General features: G+C 40.9%; 1 protein-coding gene across 17 annotated transcripts in view; it reads right to left on the bottom strand.

Annotated features, from left to right (window-relative positions):
- Positions 1-15517, bottom strand: part of DMD (dystrophin) — a 1046893-nt gene that overhangs the window by 32951 nt on the left and 998425 nt on the right. For 14 of the 17 annotated variants that reach the window (XM_064706931.1, XM_064706854.1, XM_064706864.1 and 11 more), the window contains 5 exons: positions 13186-13352; positions 10999-11110; positions 5891-6027; positions 5080-5118; positions 560-625 (listed from right to left, as the gene is read on the bottom strand). In XM_064706931.1, coding sequence (XP_064563001.1) covers positions 560-625; positions 5080-5118; positions 5891-6027; positions 10999-11110; positions 13186-13352 — 521 coding nt within the window. The remainder of the gene's footprint in view (positions 1-559; positions 626-5079; positions 5119-5890; positions 6028-10998; positions 11111-13185; positions 13353-15517) is intronic. The other 3 variants (XM_064706853.1, XM_064706905.1, XM_064706901.1) reach the window with 1 other exon arrangement.

The raw sequence follows: 15517 nt of genomic DNA, 5'->3' as shown, positions 1-15517 counted from the left end.
TGCTCTTCTCACTTGTACTATTTATTATATCAGGGTCCATATTAAAAACTAAACCTCATGTAGAATCACAGAAGGGTTTGGGTTGGAAGGAGCTTTTAAAGGTCTCCAGTCCAACTCTCCTGCACTGAGCAGGGATATCTTCAACTCAAACAGAACCCATCCAGTCTGGCCTTAAATGTTTTCATGGATGGGGCATATACCACCTCTCTGGGCAACCTGCTCCCGGTGCTTCATCATCCTCATTGCAAAAATTCCTTCCTTACATCTAATCTGAATCTGTCCTCTTCTACTTTAAAACACTACCTCTTGTCCTGTTGCCACAGGTCCTAGTAAAATAGCAGCTGTGAGGACCCCAAGGGACCCAAAAACCAATTCTGACCACAGAGGTGCTCTGGCATGCAAGTTTAGGACGGGCTGGTTAACACCAGCCACAGATGATGTTCTTGCATCCCAGAGCCTGGAAAGCAAAACCCCAAATTTTATGTTTCTTTAAGAAGTGCTCAGCTCTTCTTAAGTAATTTTAGAGAAAGATCTGCCTAAGGTCCAGCTGGTCTCATACCTGCTAGCATAATGTTCAATGCGTGAATGAGTATCATCGTGTGAGAGCTGAGGGGACGAGGCAGGCCTATAAGGCAGAAAACACTGATTAATCACAAACAATACCCCTTTCAAAGTCAAAAGACACTTAGCTATGCCTATACCCTCACATCTCTATGCCTTGTGCCATGTTTGGTAAAAAGCAAGTCAGAACTCCAGGTGCTGTGTGTGCCTCCTCAGGCCATCGGCGCAATGTTTTGTGGTGCCACTCTGGGCATTTTTGACCATCTGCAATCCGTCTGTTGCCACGACTCTTCTTCACACCAACTCCCAAAGAAGCCTCTTCCAAAGGATTTAGAAGAGCTTTCACCCTGGTTTTCCCTTCACACCTGCCTCCTTCATTGGCATTTCTGCTTCAGGCTGCCAGTGTGCTGCTGGGAACCTCTCCTCTGCCTCCCACCCTGCTCCAGTGCCTGCTTCCAGCACATCCCACCTAAAAGAGCCTTTAAGAATTATTCCATGAGCAGCTAGAAATAAATACAAGAAGCATAAAATGTCTGAAAGGAGCCTTTAATAACACACTGCAGACACTGATGATTTTGGCTCATGTCTTTCAAGAGTTGCTATCTCAATGGCAGCTCAGTGTGTTATACAGGGGGACACTAAGTTATGTTGGGTTTTCTGTCTGACAGATGGCATGAAGTTCTCTTCAGTTTTCTGTTGATGAAAAGAATTCATAGGAGTTTTCTTGTCAATTATAGTATTGTTTCTTATAGCCTCACATCTGGAAAACACCAACATTAAATTATGTTGCCTTTGCAGTTCAGACAGCACCCTTTGCTGCCACGTGGGATTTAGCCAATCTACATGTATTGAGAAGTGCCAGATTAAAAAGAAGTGATGCAGCTTCCCAAATTGAATGGCAATTTTATACTTTTGCTAAATTTCAACTGGCCTTTATTACATCTCTGCTGACTCTCCTTCTGGGACTCCTGACTGAGGAAGGAATTTCTCCCCATTTTTAATTGTTGGATACTGTGGCTCAGTCTGGGACTGCCCAAAAGTGATTCTATTGCCTTGCACTAGCTGACAGGTTTTGTATTTAGGTTATAAACCATAACTGTAATAATCTTCTGGTTTGTAATGTTCCCATGTTAGGAGTTTCAGAATCCTGATGTAAATCTACTGGACTCCTCAGCTTTCAGGTTTCTAATCAGCCTCCAAAGGGCTCTAGATTAGGATCCTTCTGAAATCATAGACCTGTATGCTGGATACACATACAAATCAAGCATCATCATTAATATTTTTTCTCAGAGAACAGCAAAGTTTTTCCTCTTTAAGACATTACAGGCCAAGTATAACAAATCTCATTTTGTCTTTGAAATGAACTTTGGCCTCTACTTTTACTCATCACATATTCAAGCATTACTACAGCACACCAGAGGACAAATACTCAGTTCACAGAGTTCCTGAGTGCAGCAGTGATTCAGTGGATGGGGGAATTGTTTCTCTGTGATTCTATCCCATTCTGTGTAAAGATGTACAGGGAAGGGAGGGGAAAAGCATGTAATTTCTTTAGAGCAGTGGATCATGGAGCAGGATAATGATAGTTTTCTGATAAATTGAAGTTACCCACAATTTTAAATTTTTTTTTTTGTCATACAGCAGATGTTAAGCTGGTCTTAACTGGTACCATCAATGCAAGAAGAGTTCTTGTTTTCAACACACACACAAATGTTGATGCTTATACTATGCATAGACTAGGAAATATGTGTTAAAAGTAGTTTCAATTTTGAGTTGGATCATTCTCTTAGTGCCTCTCACCCTGGTATTTGCACATTGTACCAGTACGAAAGAAGGGACAGCACTTGGTTGGGACCTGCTGGGCAATGAGATGTCTCTTTTTGCGGTAGTGCATGGCAAAATGTGAGGATTGACTGCATGAATATATCCTTGCTGTCTTGAAATCATGCTGAAACTTCAGAAGTGAAGTTGTGTAATAATATAAAAAGATATATTTTTAAAAAGGCAGTATGATGTTGTGCAACCTCTTGGAATTGATTCTGCCAGCTGCAACCTGCAATTCCAGGTTTGTCTCTACTTCAGAACATACTGCAGTGGAGATATACCTCAAACAGCTTTTTAGAAGTTTGCTTAAGAAAGCAAACCTGCTAGAGAAGCGTAGCTTTGTGTTGAATTCAGCTGCTCAGAGGTACTTTTGCCAGTCTCTGGGCAAACTTGAGAATGATTGTGCTGTATTTTACATACTCTCAGTGACCGACCACCTGTGCTAGAGCTCACAGTCCTTCCTTTCTGAGCACACACACTCAGCACCCCTAATCAGCTCAAACAGTCAGCAGGAAGGCTGAGTGACACAGCCAATATTTAGCCAAGATAACCATCCCTTTTACAAGGGCTCCACAGCTGCCTTGTTCAAGCTGGGGTCTGCAGGAGCAGCCTGGGCTGTCAAGTGCTGACCAGGTGGCAAACAGCACCTTCCTGCAATTCCCTGCACCCCTGGAGGCCTGGCTGGCAGGAGGAGGGTATTTTCCTTTGTTCAGCATTTTAGTTGAGGCCTCCTGAAAGTGTAGAAACAAGTAAATTGTCTTTGTATCATTGTAACATCACAGTTCAAGTTAGATACACATTCTCACAACTTGTGAACTGTCCCTTTAATACCTGGTAAGCACCATATCTGGGCAAAACACTGGATAATAAGTAAGAACCATTACCTTCCAACAAAAAAAATTATCTATTTAAAAGCAGTTCCAGGTATACCACATGTTGGTGTCAGGACAGCACTAGCATTGCTGAGTGCTGCCAGGTGATGCTTTTCTGAGGCACTTCAAGGATAACCAGAAAACTGGCATAAGAGCACCAGAAAAAGGCATGAGTGTAGAAAACATGGGAAAGTCTTATGATAACTGGTTTGTCTGCTGAAGCTGGAATCGCCCTGTAAGCAAGAAAAAGCTTTAAACCTGGGTAGCTCAGTAACTTGAATTGCAGGTCAAGTGCTATAGCATGAAGGAAAGAAATAAAGTTAGCAGAACAAAATTAAGGGCAATTCTTTCCAGCCACTATTAATTTCTTATTTTTCTGCTTCCTTGTCAGACCAGATTGAAGGATTATGCTCTGGAAGATACCTGAGTTAGTCTGACAAATAGTGCAACCTCTCTGCACAAATCCTGCTCCTCAGTATTTCTCAAGTTTTCTCGAGCATTACGCGTGAGTTAAACTCCTTGCAGTATATAACAGCAAACCTCTGGTGTGAAGCTATCAGTGTAGGCACACCACAGTGTTACTACTATAAATAACTAGGAATGACCCTGTTATGACAGCTTAATTTCATATTATGTCAGACACAGTGATGGCATTCAACATGATCCAAGCTTTCTTCAAATGTCACTTTTAGCTTTGCAATTGTTCTGAAATATAAGGAATCTGGATCCATAGTTGCATCTATAAAAGCCCCTCTATTTCAGTCTGCCTTCAGACTTTCGGCATTCTCTGTAGGTAAATTCTCAGCCATGAGGTTTTCAGTATTAGATGTACTTCCTGGTTGCCTAAATTTCCTAGAGGTAGAGCACTCCCCTTAGCTTCCCAAGGGTTTGTGCTCCCAATGAAAATTATAAATCAATATTCCAGTGTATACATTTCACTCTTGTTTATTCTACAAAAAGTTCAATGGAGGTGCAAGCCATATACATTTCACCATATAGAAATATAAAAAATCTATTTATTAGTTTCTTGTTAGTTATCAATATGTGAATTAAAATTAATCCTTATTTAACATTATTCTAGAAGCATCTGTGTAACACTAGAAGTAGCAAATGCCACAACAGTAAATATATATCTATCTTTAGTTTATGCTGAGGATATTTACTACAACAGTAAGACAATGCATGGGCTGGAGTGGTGCAAGAATGAAAATCTATTCCACAGCTGAAAATCCCTGCTTTTTTAACTTCTGAAAAAAATACAGTAAACATTTCCCCATTTCAACCTGCCTACACAAATCTGAATGTATCTACAAGACTGTAATAAAATACCCAGTGAGCTCTGGATTAACTGGAGCACTCGAGTGTGCACGGTTGCACATAAAACCAAATTATACCTTTATCTGCAAAACTGTGTCATTCCTGAAACTGAATTAAATCCATATCAAGTTCAATCTCTGTCATTCAAAAAGCATTTAGTATACATTCAGAGGGATTGACACTTATTCAGAAACACAGGCTTTTAAATGACAAACTTTGATAAGCATTAGTAGGTCTGCACGAAACCCCTGTTAATTCCATGAAAAACACATACTCCAGAAAGAGTACACAGTACAAAATCCATGACTGCTGAAAATTCCAGGGTTTATCTCATTCTACTCATTTGGGATCAAAACATTCCTTCAGAGAGTGCATCAAAGGAAATAATCATAAAGAAAGAAGGAAATGATCTCATGTAAAACTGAACAAAGAAATAAACAAAAAGAAAAAGTGAGGGAGCGCAGCAGCAGTAGCAGCAGCAGCACACTTCAGCAAAAGTACTCACGCAGAATCTACTGGCCAGAAGTTGATCAGAGTAACAGGACTGCAAGACAAAAAATGAGGAGGTGAAGAGAAAGGCAGAAGAAACTCAGCAGCAAAATAATTACAGAAAGTTTAAAAAAAAAAGTCACAATAACTAAAAAGCAGAAATCCAACAGACCAACATGAATGGCTGTGAAGAGCAACCAACCAAAAAGTGAGAAAAAAATCTTGAAATCTAAAATTTAAAAAGAGAAAGAGAAAGAGCGAGAACAAGCTGTGTGCAATTGCCATTAAACAATTGATTAAACGTGTAAAAAACCAAAAGGAACTGGGTTAAGTCATTGATTTCTCCATGTGCATCATTACTGTTTCTTTTTTTTTTTTCCATGAAGACATCAGTCATTTTGTAAGACTAAATTTATAGGCTGAAAAAAGAAGAAATCATCTAGGAAGGTCACAAACACCGTAGCCTAATTAAAAAAATAAAACCAAGGAAAGATACCCTTCGAAAGAAAATAAAAATTTAATGAATGTATCATTAACCTCCAAATTGCACATCAAACTTAGAAGTCTGTAAGACTGCCAGTAAGACTGTGAGTATTTTTTTTTTTTGCTAACTGAAGCTGAAGTTCCTGTGTAAGGACAGGTGAAAGCAGATAAAGGCAATGGCAACTGGAAGCCCAGCTTGTGTTTTCCTGCCAGGCGAGGTAAACAGAAATGAAAGACATAAAGAGGCTTTATGCATTTAGGAAGTGAAAGGAGTTGGCACCAGCTGGGGAGCTCAAATTGTGTACCAAATGAATTGCTACTTAAGATACTTCAGAGCTACTCACGTTTCCATGTTGTCTCCCTCCAAGACAGTCTGCACAGGCAGGTAGCCCATTCGTGGGTGCTTTGCAAAATATCTTTTTGTTCGAAATTTGTTTTTTAGTACCTTGGCAAAGTCACGCACATCTTCTCCTGAAGTTGTCTGAAAGCCACAAATCACAATGAAATCATCTTTCATGAGGTTGTCGCAGTTTTTTCAATTGCCTCTTCCTTTGCTGGGTCACTTGGAAGAGCTGTGATCACACCAAGCAGAGCTGCCAACAGCCTGAGCAGCCCCGGAACAGCAAATTTTATTTGTCCATCACTGTCACCTTACAATGCACTACACAGACACTGCTAGTGGGGAGGAAGGAGGGAAAGAAAAGAAGTTTCAAAACCCCCTGACAGGCTCATGCCTCACCTCAGGTGATCTCAAGAGGACAAGCAATAATTAGACAATAATTTGTAATTAGATAATAATTTGTCATTTCCTCACCTGGCTGTGGGGCGTGTCTCTGCCTACTTTTGGTTCAGCACTGAAATGGCTGCAGTGGAGGACACACAGACAGTCTGTGTGTCCAGCTGGGTGCTTCTCTGATCCTCACTCTTACCACACACTTGGCATCTCCATCTCATGGACTTGTCAATCTATGAAAGTCTCTAGGTACTTTTTCTTTCCAGTTTCCCTCCTCAGCCTTCTGTGCCATTAATATTTTGTTCAAAGGGAAACAAAAAGCAGGTGAGAGCTGCTTAAAGCTCTCAGATCAGTTATTTCTTCCTGCACCTGTCCAATGTGAAACTAGCAGGCATTTAAGATCAATCCTCAGAGGAGAGAACAATTTGCATGAAGTTTTCTATTCCCTTGCCTGCAGCAGGCTTCCCTTGCTGCTCTAGAGACCAACAGAGGAGCACAACATAGATTTAAAAAGACCAGAAAGAGTCTGGAAGAGCTTCAAGGATGTCTGCTCTGAAGATGCAAGACTTTTTGAGAGCCTGACGAAGAATCAGGCAATTTTCTGATGAATTTTAATGTAAGACTTCAATTACTTCAGTCAGGCTGCACTCCCTTCTCTGAACCTTGCAGAAACACTAGACCCTGAAGTACTGATCTTTTACAGTAAATTAAGCTCCTCCTGACCCACATAACAATATTGCTTCTCCAATCTATCTAATTTAAAGGAAAGAAATCAGGGAAAAGTTAATCTTTCTGACATTTTTATTGAGTTCTGTGCCTTCTGCATAGAGGGGAAGGATGTGGTGGAACCTATCAGTTAAGCCAACCTTCACAGAGCTGCTCAAACACAGATAGGTAGATTTTTAAAAAGTAGAAAAACTAAGGATGCCCTGAAAAAATATCTGCATAAAGACTGAGAAGTATTAAAAGAAAAGGCAAATATTATCCCTGTACTTATGACACCTATGAGCTTCATGGAAAGCTGAAAAGATTTTGGCTCCCTTTCTGGTCAGTCTGCTCTGGCAGGAAAATTCAGTGTAAGCAATGACTGGCAGAGAAATGACACAGCAGAACCCATGAGCCAGTACAGCAGCATCTGTATTTCCATGACAGAGAGATAATACTTGGTAATATTAAGTATGACTTCCTTAATTTATCAGAAGTAAAGACATTTGGGGAAGGGAGGGGTGAAGTGTGCCCAGACCACCCAGAGGACTCCAGAAAGGAGATTTATTGAGGTGGCTCCCTGCCCATGCCCCTGGAGGAGGGAATTCCCTCTGCTGGATTCCATCTCCACTGCCTGCCAGGAGAGCTGTTACCCAGCTTGTCATCAAGAGAGCACACAGAGCTCATCTGCTGGAGACACAGAAAAACTTTTTTTAAATTTTTTTAGCAAAATATTTAATCTTGGTATAAATAGACTAAGCACAGCTCTCTGTCCAGTTGTTCACCTGTGCCATTTATAACCATTTATTAATGCCCTGTCTATTTTGGATGTTGAGAACACTTTGTATTGCACTTGACTGTAATTTGGATTTAGTGTTTTGAGGTATTAGGAAAGAAACATTCTTTGCTTCAGCCTTCCTGGGACTGTTCTCCCCCCTCTCTGCCCTGAACCTATTCCATGACAATCAAAGAGCAAAATGCTGTGCTTGCACAGAAACATCCCAATCCAGCTGGTACCACAAGAATTGCAAGAAGAAAATATATCTTCCAGAGACAACTAAAAGCATCAGGCACCTCTCATACAAACCAACTGCATTTAAAAAATGTTCAAGGAGCACAAGAAAGGCAAAGAAAATGTGATTATTACATGGACAAGATGATAAACTGAGGCTATTTTCAGCCAAACCTTCTGATTTACTCCACAGATGTTTTTTTTACATGTGATTTTTGGGGTAAAATCATCCAGACCAAAATTCCCAGCAGAACTGGCTTATGAAGAAGAAACAGTGGAGTTTCAGCATCCCAGCTCTCTTAAGTCAAAGCAACATACAGGCAGATGGGTTGAGCATGTCCCAAAGCTATTCTGAAAACAAACTATTTAATAAGAAATAGTTCTTTTTATTCACATAGGAATAGCCTTACCACCAGCTGAATTTTCCCAGTTTGGTTTAAGAAAGTGCCTTGCCAGCCCCCTTCAGACTGGAAACCCTGGATGCAGACAGGTCTATCAGTTTGAATCCTTCCTTCCAATGAGGTGTTCTTTATATTCATGTCACTGTTCATTAAACCCTAACAGAAAAATCATCCTGCATTTACATCTCAGTCTATAAGTTGTCTTCTATGCTTTGTTTGAAAACTCTTTAAAAGTCCTATCTCTTTGAACAATAAATTGAGATGTGTGGCTTTCAGGAATAATTGTAGCAATTTTTCTGTCTAAATGAAAACCAAGCAACTGCCTTGCCCTTATTCTGACTCAACCTTTTGCAAGAGAGGGAACATTATCACATCCCTCAGGTATTTAGCATGAGTTCTCAAAACTCCCCTAAGCAGAATTAAAAACTGCAGTGCTCAAAAATTTCTTGATACTAAGAGGGAGGGAGAATAAAAATATCACAACACTTTGGTGTGCACACTGAATTGTTGCAAAGATATTATCAAAGAAGGCATCACATGTCTTGTGTCTGCCAAAATGCATTTTAAGGTGAGAGATTCGTGTGGAGGAAGACTAATAAATGCTCTGCCACCTGCATACTCTTTTTCTTTCATTTAGAAAACAATTACAAACTAGACATAGCTTCAGTGGATGCTCATTACCCCAGTACTTGGGTACATTTTTTGTAATAGCAGCAACACAAAAAAACGTGGGGCTTGCTGTGTGTCACATTCACTTCCCCCTCCACCCCAGCTAATCCTCCTCTAATTCAGCTGGCTGCTTGTGCAGCCAGGCACGGCACATTAGCACGGGTTGCTGGAGTTCAGGGAAAAATCCACTGCCTCTGAATGGTTCTTTATTCTGATCCAGCAGGCTGGATGTGGTGGCAGGTTTTCTGTGCACCCCCACGTTCACCTCTTAGTAATCTGTATTTTCAGGGACAACACAAACTTGCTGGACACAGTACTGCAATGAGTTGCTGCACCTCGTAATCCCTTTTTATTTCTCTTTCCTCAAAACACATCAAAAGAGTAAGGAAATGTTTGGAAGATACTGGTTTGTATCACTCACAAATCTCCCACGTTGTTTCTTAGCAAGAATAAGAGTGGCAAAGTGCAAGGCAAAGCTGCAGTCCCTCCAGGCAGGAGGGATTCAGCCACAGATGGAAAGAAGGCTCCCAGGGAGTCGGTCTCTCACTCACTCACCCTGCCTACGACTCAGATCACGAGACTCTGCTCCAGGAATGCCTGCAATGGAGAAGTCTGTTCAGACCTGCCCAGGCAGAGCCAGCAATTCCCTCTGACTGGTGCAGCAGCTCAGGCAAATCGCCCTTCCAGCAACCTCAGTCCCTGAGGGACAGCGCTGAAAACCACAGCCAAGGAACAGGGGCAAAGAGCCAGCAAATGGGCACTGGCTGCCATTGCAGGGATCCCCAGGAAACACTGCCACTGAAGGGTAAAAGGGGATAGATAATGCAAGTAAACATCTGTCAGTTAAAACTAACAAAAATTCTGAGCTTGCTTTACTATAATTTTTTTTCTCTCTTTTTTAAGTCTCTGAGAAAAGCTGAGAGTCTTTGCTTCATTTTGGCCATGGATGAAGCTTTTTGCTTGGATGAAGATTTAAAGACTGTTCATATAATTTTATGAGGCTAGCCCAAGTATAATTTTGAGGCTTTATTTTCACCATTCATGACTACCAGCAGATGAAAGACTAGGAATAATCCTATTTCACCAGGAAATGCTGATGAGAGTGCACTGCTTCAGGACCAACACAAGCAATAGCAAAGGCACCTGCAAGCTCTATCTACATATGAGAGTTCAATCTCTAATTTGAGAGCACCTCTCATTGATGCCCCTTTGCACTGGTCCTGAGAGGCCAAAAAGGAGCCCACTGAGAGAGAAATGCAGAATTTCCCTTGCCAGCTGTCAGGTATGAAAGTAACATTTATGCAAATCCAATCTTTCTGGGAGCCGTGAAAGAAGGGTGAGGACCTCACCACACCATCCCTGCAGCACCCTGTACTGAATGGCCTGGCCTCCCCCCTTCAGAAATGAAATCTACCTTGCAACCATGAGAATTTCCTTGGCATTTTATATCATCAAGTGTTCAGACAATAAAAAAGTACCAAGAAATAGTGAGGAACTTAAAAATGCAACCATAGTGTTGTGGGAGAAAGCAAGTGAAGTGGCAACTTGATGAGCAAAGGAGGAAAAAAAATCACACACTGATATGGAGAAAACCTTAGGACCCAAGATATGAATGAGTATTTGCACAAATCATGTGCTTCCAGGAGGATCCATAAAGTGACCTATGGCACTGAATATGGAACATGTCATCAGCACACAAAAATACATTATGACACAGAATTGTGCAAACAATGAACTCCAGTTTACTTCAAACCATTGGAGCATCCTTGACTAAGCAGCAAAATTGCTGGCATGGACAGTATATAAAATGAGATTTAATTATGGAGGAGGGAAGAAAAGCAGTCCTAACACTTCATTACCTTGCACACAGAAAGGAAATTTTTACTTTCTACATAAGAAGGGACAGTAAGGGTCAGTAAAACAGCTACTTACTGGTGTGCAGTATTCCACCATGGGATAGTGCATTTTGTGACCTTTAGCAACACGGCCAGAGAAGAAGCAACTTTGGCAGATGTCATAGTTAAAGTGCTTTAAACTTCTGTACCTAAAAGAGGATACAAAAGAAAAAATTCATGGCTTCAGAGCTTTGTGTGTGACTGCTTCATATCAGCCCATCAAGTTTGCTGTGTTAGTAAATTCTCTTCTGTGACATGTCACACGGTGTGCAATGCCCAGCAATGCTCTTCTGCCCTGAGGGACAGGTACTGCTGCCTCAGATGTTTGTCATAGCTCTCAATCTTCAAAAAAAATTCTAATATTGGGCAACAGTGAAGATTTCTGCACATTCACTCACTTTTAACATATGAAAGACACTACCACACTTTTTATTTCTATGACACTAACTTCAGATCTTTTGCTCTTCATCACGATTCCTAAAATAAAATGTCCTCCAGGAGGCGAACTCAAGAACGTAATGCCCTCTCAGTAAGTCACTCTGGCAACCCCCTCATGTCCTTCCTAGCACCTCTATAAAAACAATTTTCCTGCAGAGCATTCCATCCATGCAAAACTCCACATGCACTTTTGGGCCATTATTTAATCTCATCAGCTCTATGAGGCAGCTAACTGTTGTATCTGCTGTGCTGAAGTGCTTGAAAGAGCCGGAGGCATAAGGGTTGTCTTGTTCCAAATACACGGAGCAGCTCAGCCACAACGACCTCAAAAGAACATTGTTTCACATCAACTGGGTGCTCAGTATTAGCTTTCTGAAAGCCTTCCAATACAGTATCTTTTTGTCAAGTGCGTACACAGGGTTTCAATGACTTGCAAAGACAGAGGAAAAAAAATCTGTGACAGACGGATTCTACTATCATTATAATAGATTTGTTATATAAATTTAAGAGACAGATGAGATCAGTCAAGTAAAATTAGACACAAACACAGAGCTCCAGTGTCTGCTTCCCGAGTTCTCGGTGCTTACAACAGACTATCCATTCACTTGCCATCCTTTGATATTTCCAAGGGCTGCACTTTTCAATTCCACCTACTTGTCTTTGGCTGGTTTATACAAAACTGTGCAAGTAATACAGTAGTTAATATACTGCATCTGGGAATGGGAAAATTGTGGATGTGCTGAATTACTCACATCCAATCCACAGCTCTTGCTCAGTAATATTTATCACTTCCCAGTTCAGATATTAATGGGGAATAAAAAGCAAAAGAAAAGAATTTAGACTATTAGAGCAACAGCCTCAGATTCAAAACAAAGCAATAAATACCTTCTAAATTTCCCCCATTTCCCACTGCCTGTGAAATTGTAGCAGAAAGCACTGCCCCACTACATGCATAAAAGCTACATTCATCTGCTCCCAGGTTAGAGCAAAATTATGGCTTTTTTGTGTAGCACTGCTTGCTGCTGTTATCTATCTGGGTTTTAGACACAAAATTACAGAAAGCTCTTTGTAAACAACACGATAACATAGAAGGAGAAATGCCAATGGTAAGAGAAGACTGTGTGTAAAAAGGGCAGGAACCATACAAAGCAGCTATTGCAAAGCAAAGTGATAAAACAAGTCCAGGCATAATTGAAAGTGAGTATTTACTCAGCCCTTAAGTGGCTTCTCAACAGGCACACCAACACACAGCCATTTTACAACACAGTGACTTATTCATTGCCATAGTAACCACGGTGTCAATCCAGATGTTTAAATAGACCAGCAGCATTTCCCCCACTCCAGGTTAATGTTCCACCAACACTCTTTCACAGAGAAATGCACATGTAGCTTTTACATGCCTAAGAATTTTCAAGGCACTTCCTTGCTTTATGCTATGACAGAAAGCAATTCATTAGGATCCAATTCAGAAAATGCAACTGCATAGGACACACTGAATGTAAGGCAAATTGTGTTAGTTGTGCAATCCAACAATGCTTTTGTTGAGGCATGGAAAGACTGGGACACAGAGGAAGTGCCACATTTTAACTGAGAGATGACTTGTCCTCTGCAAGTCTCACAGCACTGTACCCAGTCCAGGTGCCACTCTCCCTTGTGTCCCCATCACAATTATTTTTTCCAAGAACGAAATCCCTATAAAAATGAGCTCCTGATTTGTCTGGAATCAGGCAGAGCTCTTGATCCACCAAGCAGAAGCACACGTGGCTGAGAGGGAGAGAATATGTACCTGAATCCAATAATGGGGCACTCCTTACAGATGTTGCACTTGGCTTGGTGCTTGGCAGTCTCAGCAGCAGCCACCCTGTGCAGGACAGGCAGCCACACCATGGACTGTGGCTCCAGCCTCATCCAGTCCAGGAAAAGGGCTGCTTCAATCTCTGGTTTGTTGTTGGCCTGCAACACAAGGGGAAAAATGACAAGGGCTGAGCACAACTGAGCTGTCTAGTCACCAGCTAACAAACAGTTCAAGCTGTTCTCGTCAACTCCATATTTCTTCAAGGAATTTACCTCCAGCTTTTCCCCCAGTCTGAATACTCATTAAAAAAAAAATTAAAAAGAATCCCCAGGAACTGAAAACCATTATTAATATTTCAAATCTCTCTTTCTCTTATTCTATTACAATAGACAGCACTACCATGTACTTTGTCACAGAGAAAATCATCCACTTATAGGATCACCTTTGATGCCTGATCTCACATTCTCTGTCTCTCTTATCTGAGAGCGTATAGCACTGCTTCTCACCTATTTTAAAAACTGTTATCCAAGCCCTAAAAATTGCATGTCTTTTGATCAAAATTCCTTTCTCCTTAACATCTTTCATTATCACACTGACCTTTCTTCATAATGCACACATAAGGAAATCATTCAAATCTCTCTCAAGCTTGTTGTTGAACATGTAAACCCTCTTTCTCCTTGAATGCCTCAAACCACCTCTTCTTTAAATTTCCAACCACTGACTGCAAACACAATACAGCTCTGTCCCACAAAATAACATTCTCAGATTCCAGTACATCCCACACTAATCTCTTTGCCAACAGCAGAAGAGCCAATGAACACTTCCCAGTAAACCCATTCCTCTGCTGCCATCCCATCCCATCCCATCCCATCCCATCCCATCCCATCCCATCCCATCCCATCCCATCCCATAAATGTGACATTTCAGGTATCTCTTCCATGGTAACTTCAAGGCAGCTCAGTGACAGAGCCAAATCCCATTGTGCCAGGCACCATGTACCCCCCAAAAAAATGATATATCATCCCTATCCAGAGCACTCACAGTATGGAAAAAGAAAACAAAGAGACAAAACCCACAAGGAAATAGGGGACAGTAGTGATCTCTGCATGGGGAGAGGTCACACTGCACCAGCAGGCTGGACACTGCAAACAGGGCAGAACAAAGGCAAGGAGCATCAAAAGGGATTTAAAGGAAACCAGTGGAATGATGGAGTCAGTGTTCACAGGAAACAGCCCTCCATGGTGCAAAGCCTGCACAAAACTGTTACCTGAGAACCTGGGAGGTGGTTTCAGTGCTGAAAGGGAGGCGATAGATCAGGTGGAAACCTCAAGGGGCTCTGGTGGGGAGGTGGGAGAAGGGAGGATTCCCATACAGGGAACAGCCCAGTGATGAAGAGGGATAACATCGTGCTCTGTTTCTCTAAACCATCACTACATGCTAATTCCAATTCCTCAAGACATTTCCTTCCATGCTCCCCACAGCAACAGCATATTTATGGTCTGAATATATTTAAATCCTCTGTTTTCTTTTTTCTCTATGCTTTCAAATACAGCTCTCAGTGGGCCAGTCTTTTATATTTTAAACTTCACAAGGCTGACTGTCTTCCTTTGTGGTTCCAAACCTATTTGAAGCACTTAAATAAATAATAAGCATTAATGTATCATGTACATGGACCAAGATGAATAGGGGATTGAGTGCTGAGGATTTTTATGCTCGCTCTCAGTTACTTGTCCAGTTCCTCATGAAATTTGAGTTTAGTATAATCTAGCTAAAACCTTATTGAACTAAAAATGCTAGCAACGAATTTTGAGAAAAGAATACCCATCTGATCTGCAGGAGAGAGAGCTATAGGGAAAACCAATTAGCTGTAGTTCTGTTTTTTGTTTTCTGTTAAATCTAACACTGTTTATAACCTTGACAAACAAATTAACTGATCAATATTTGAAGGCTAAGAAAAATGCAGTCTCCCAGACAGAACCCCACAAAAAAGATGTGAAATAACAAGCCCTGTAATATGCCCTGAATAATGAATTGCATTACAATTGATTTAAAATGCTGTTGCAATACTTTAGTTAATCAGAAACAAAGATTCTTGGTCAGAGCTTCCTTCTTAAGGTGCTCGTTTGGGAAACCATCCAACAACTCCTATCACTACACTTGGGATCCATATATATGGACTTCTAGTATAGTCAAAAACATCCTTTTTTGGATGTTTGGGATAAAAACATCAAATCAGAACATATCTACAATTATTCAGATAAAGTCCTTCACAATTTGATATTCATGGAAGGATTATATTAAATAGAATACACACTGAAACACT

Source organism: Zonotrichia leucophrys, chromosome 1 (assembly GCF_028769735.1).
Source record: "Zonotrichia leucophrys gambelii isolate GWCS_2022_RI chromosome 1, RI_Zleu_2.0, whole genome shotgun sequence".
NCBI lineage: Eukaryota > Metazoa > Chordata > Aves > Passeriformes > Passerellidae > Zonotrichia > Zonotrichia leucophrys.
The sequence above is the reverse complement of the archived record's forward strand: the minus strand, read 5'-3'. Positions and strand labels throughout refer to the sequence as shown.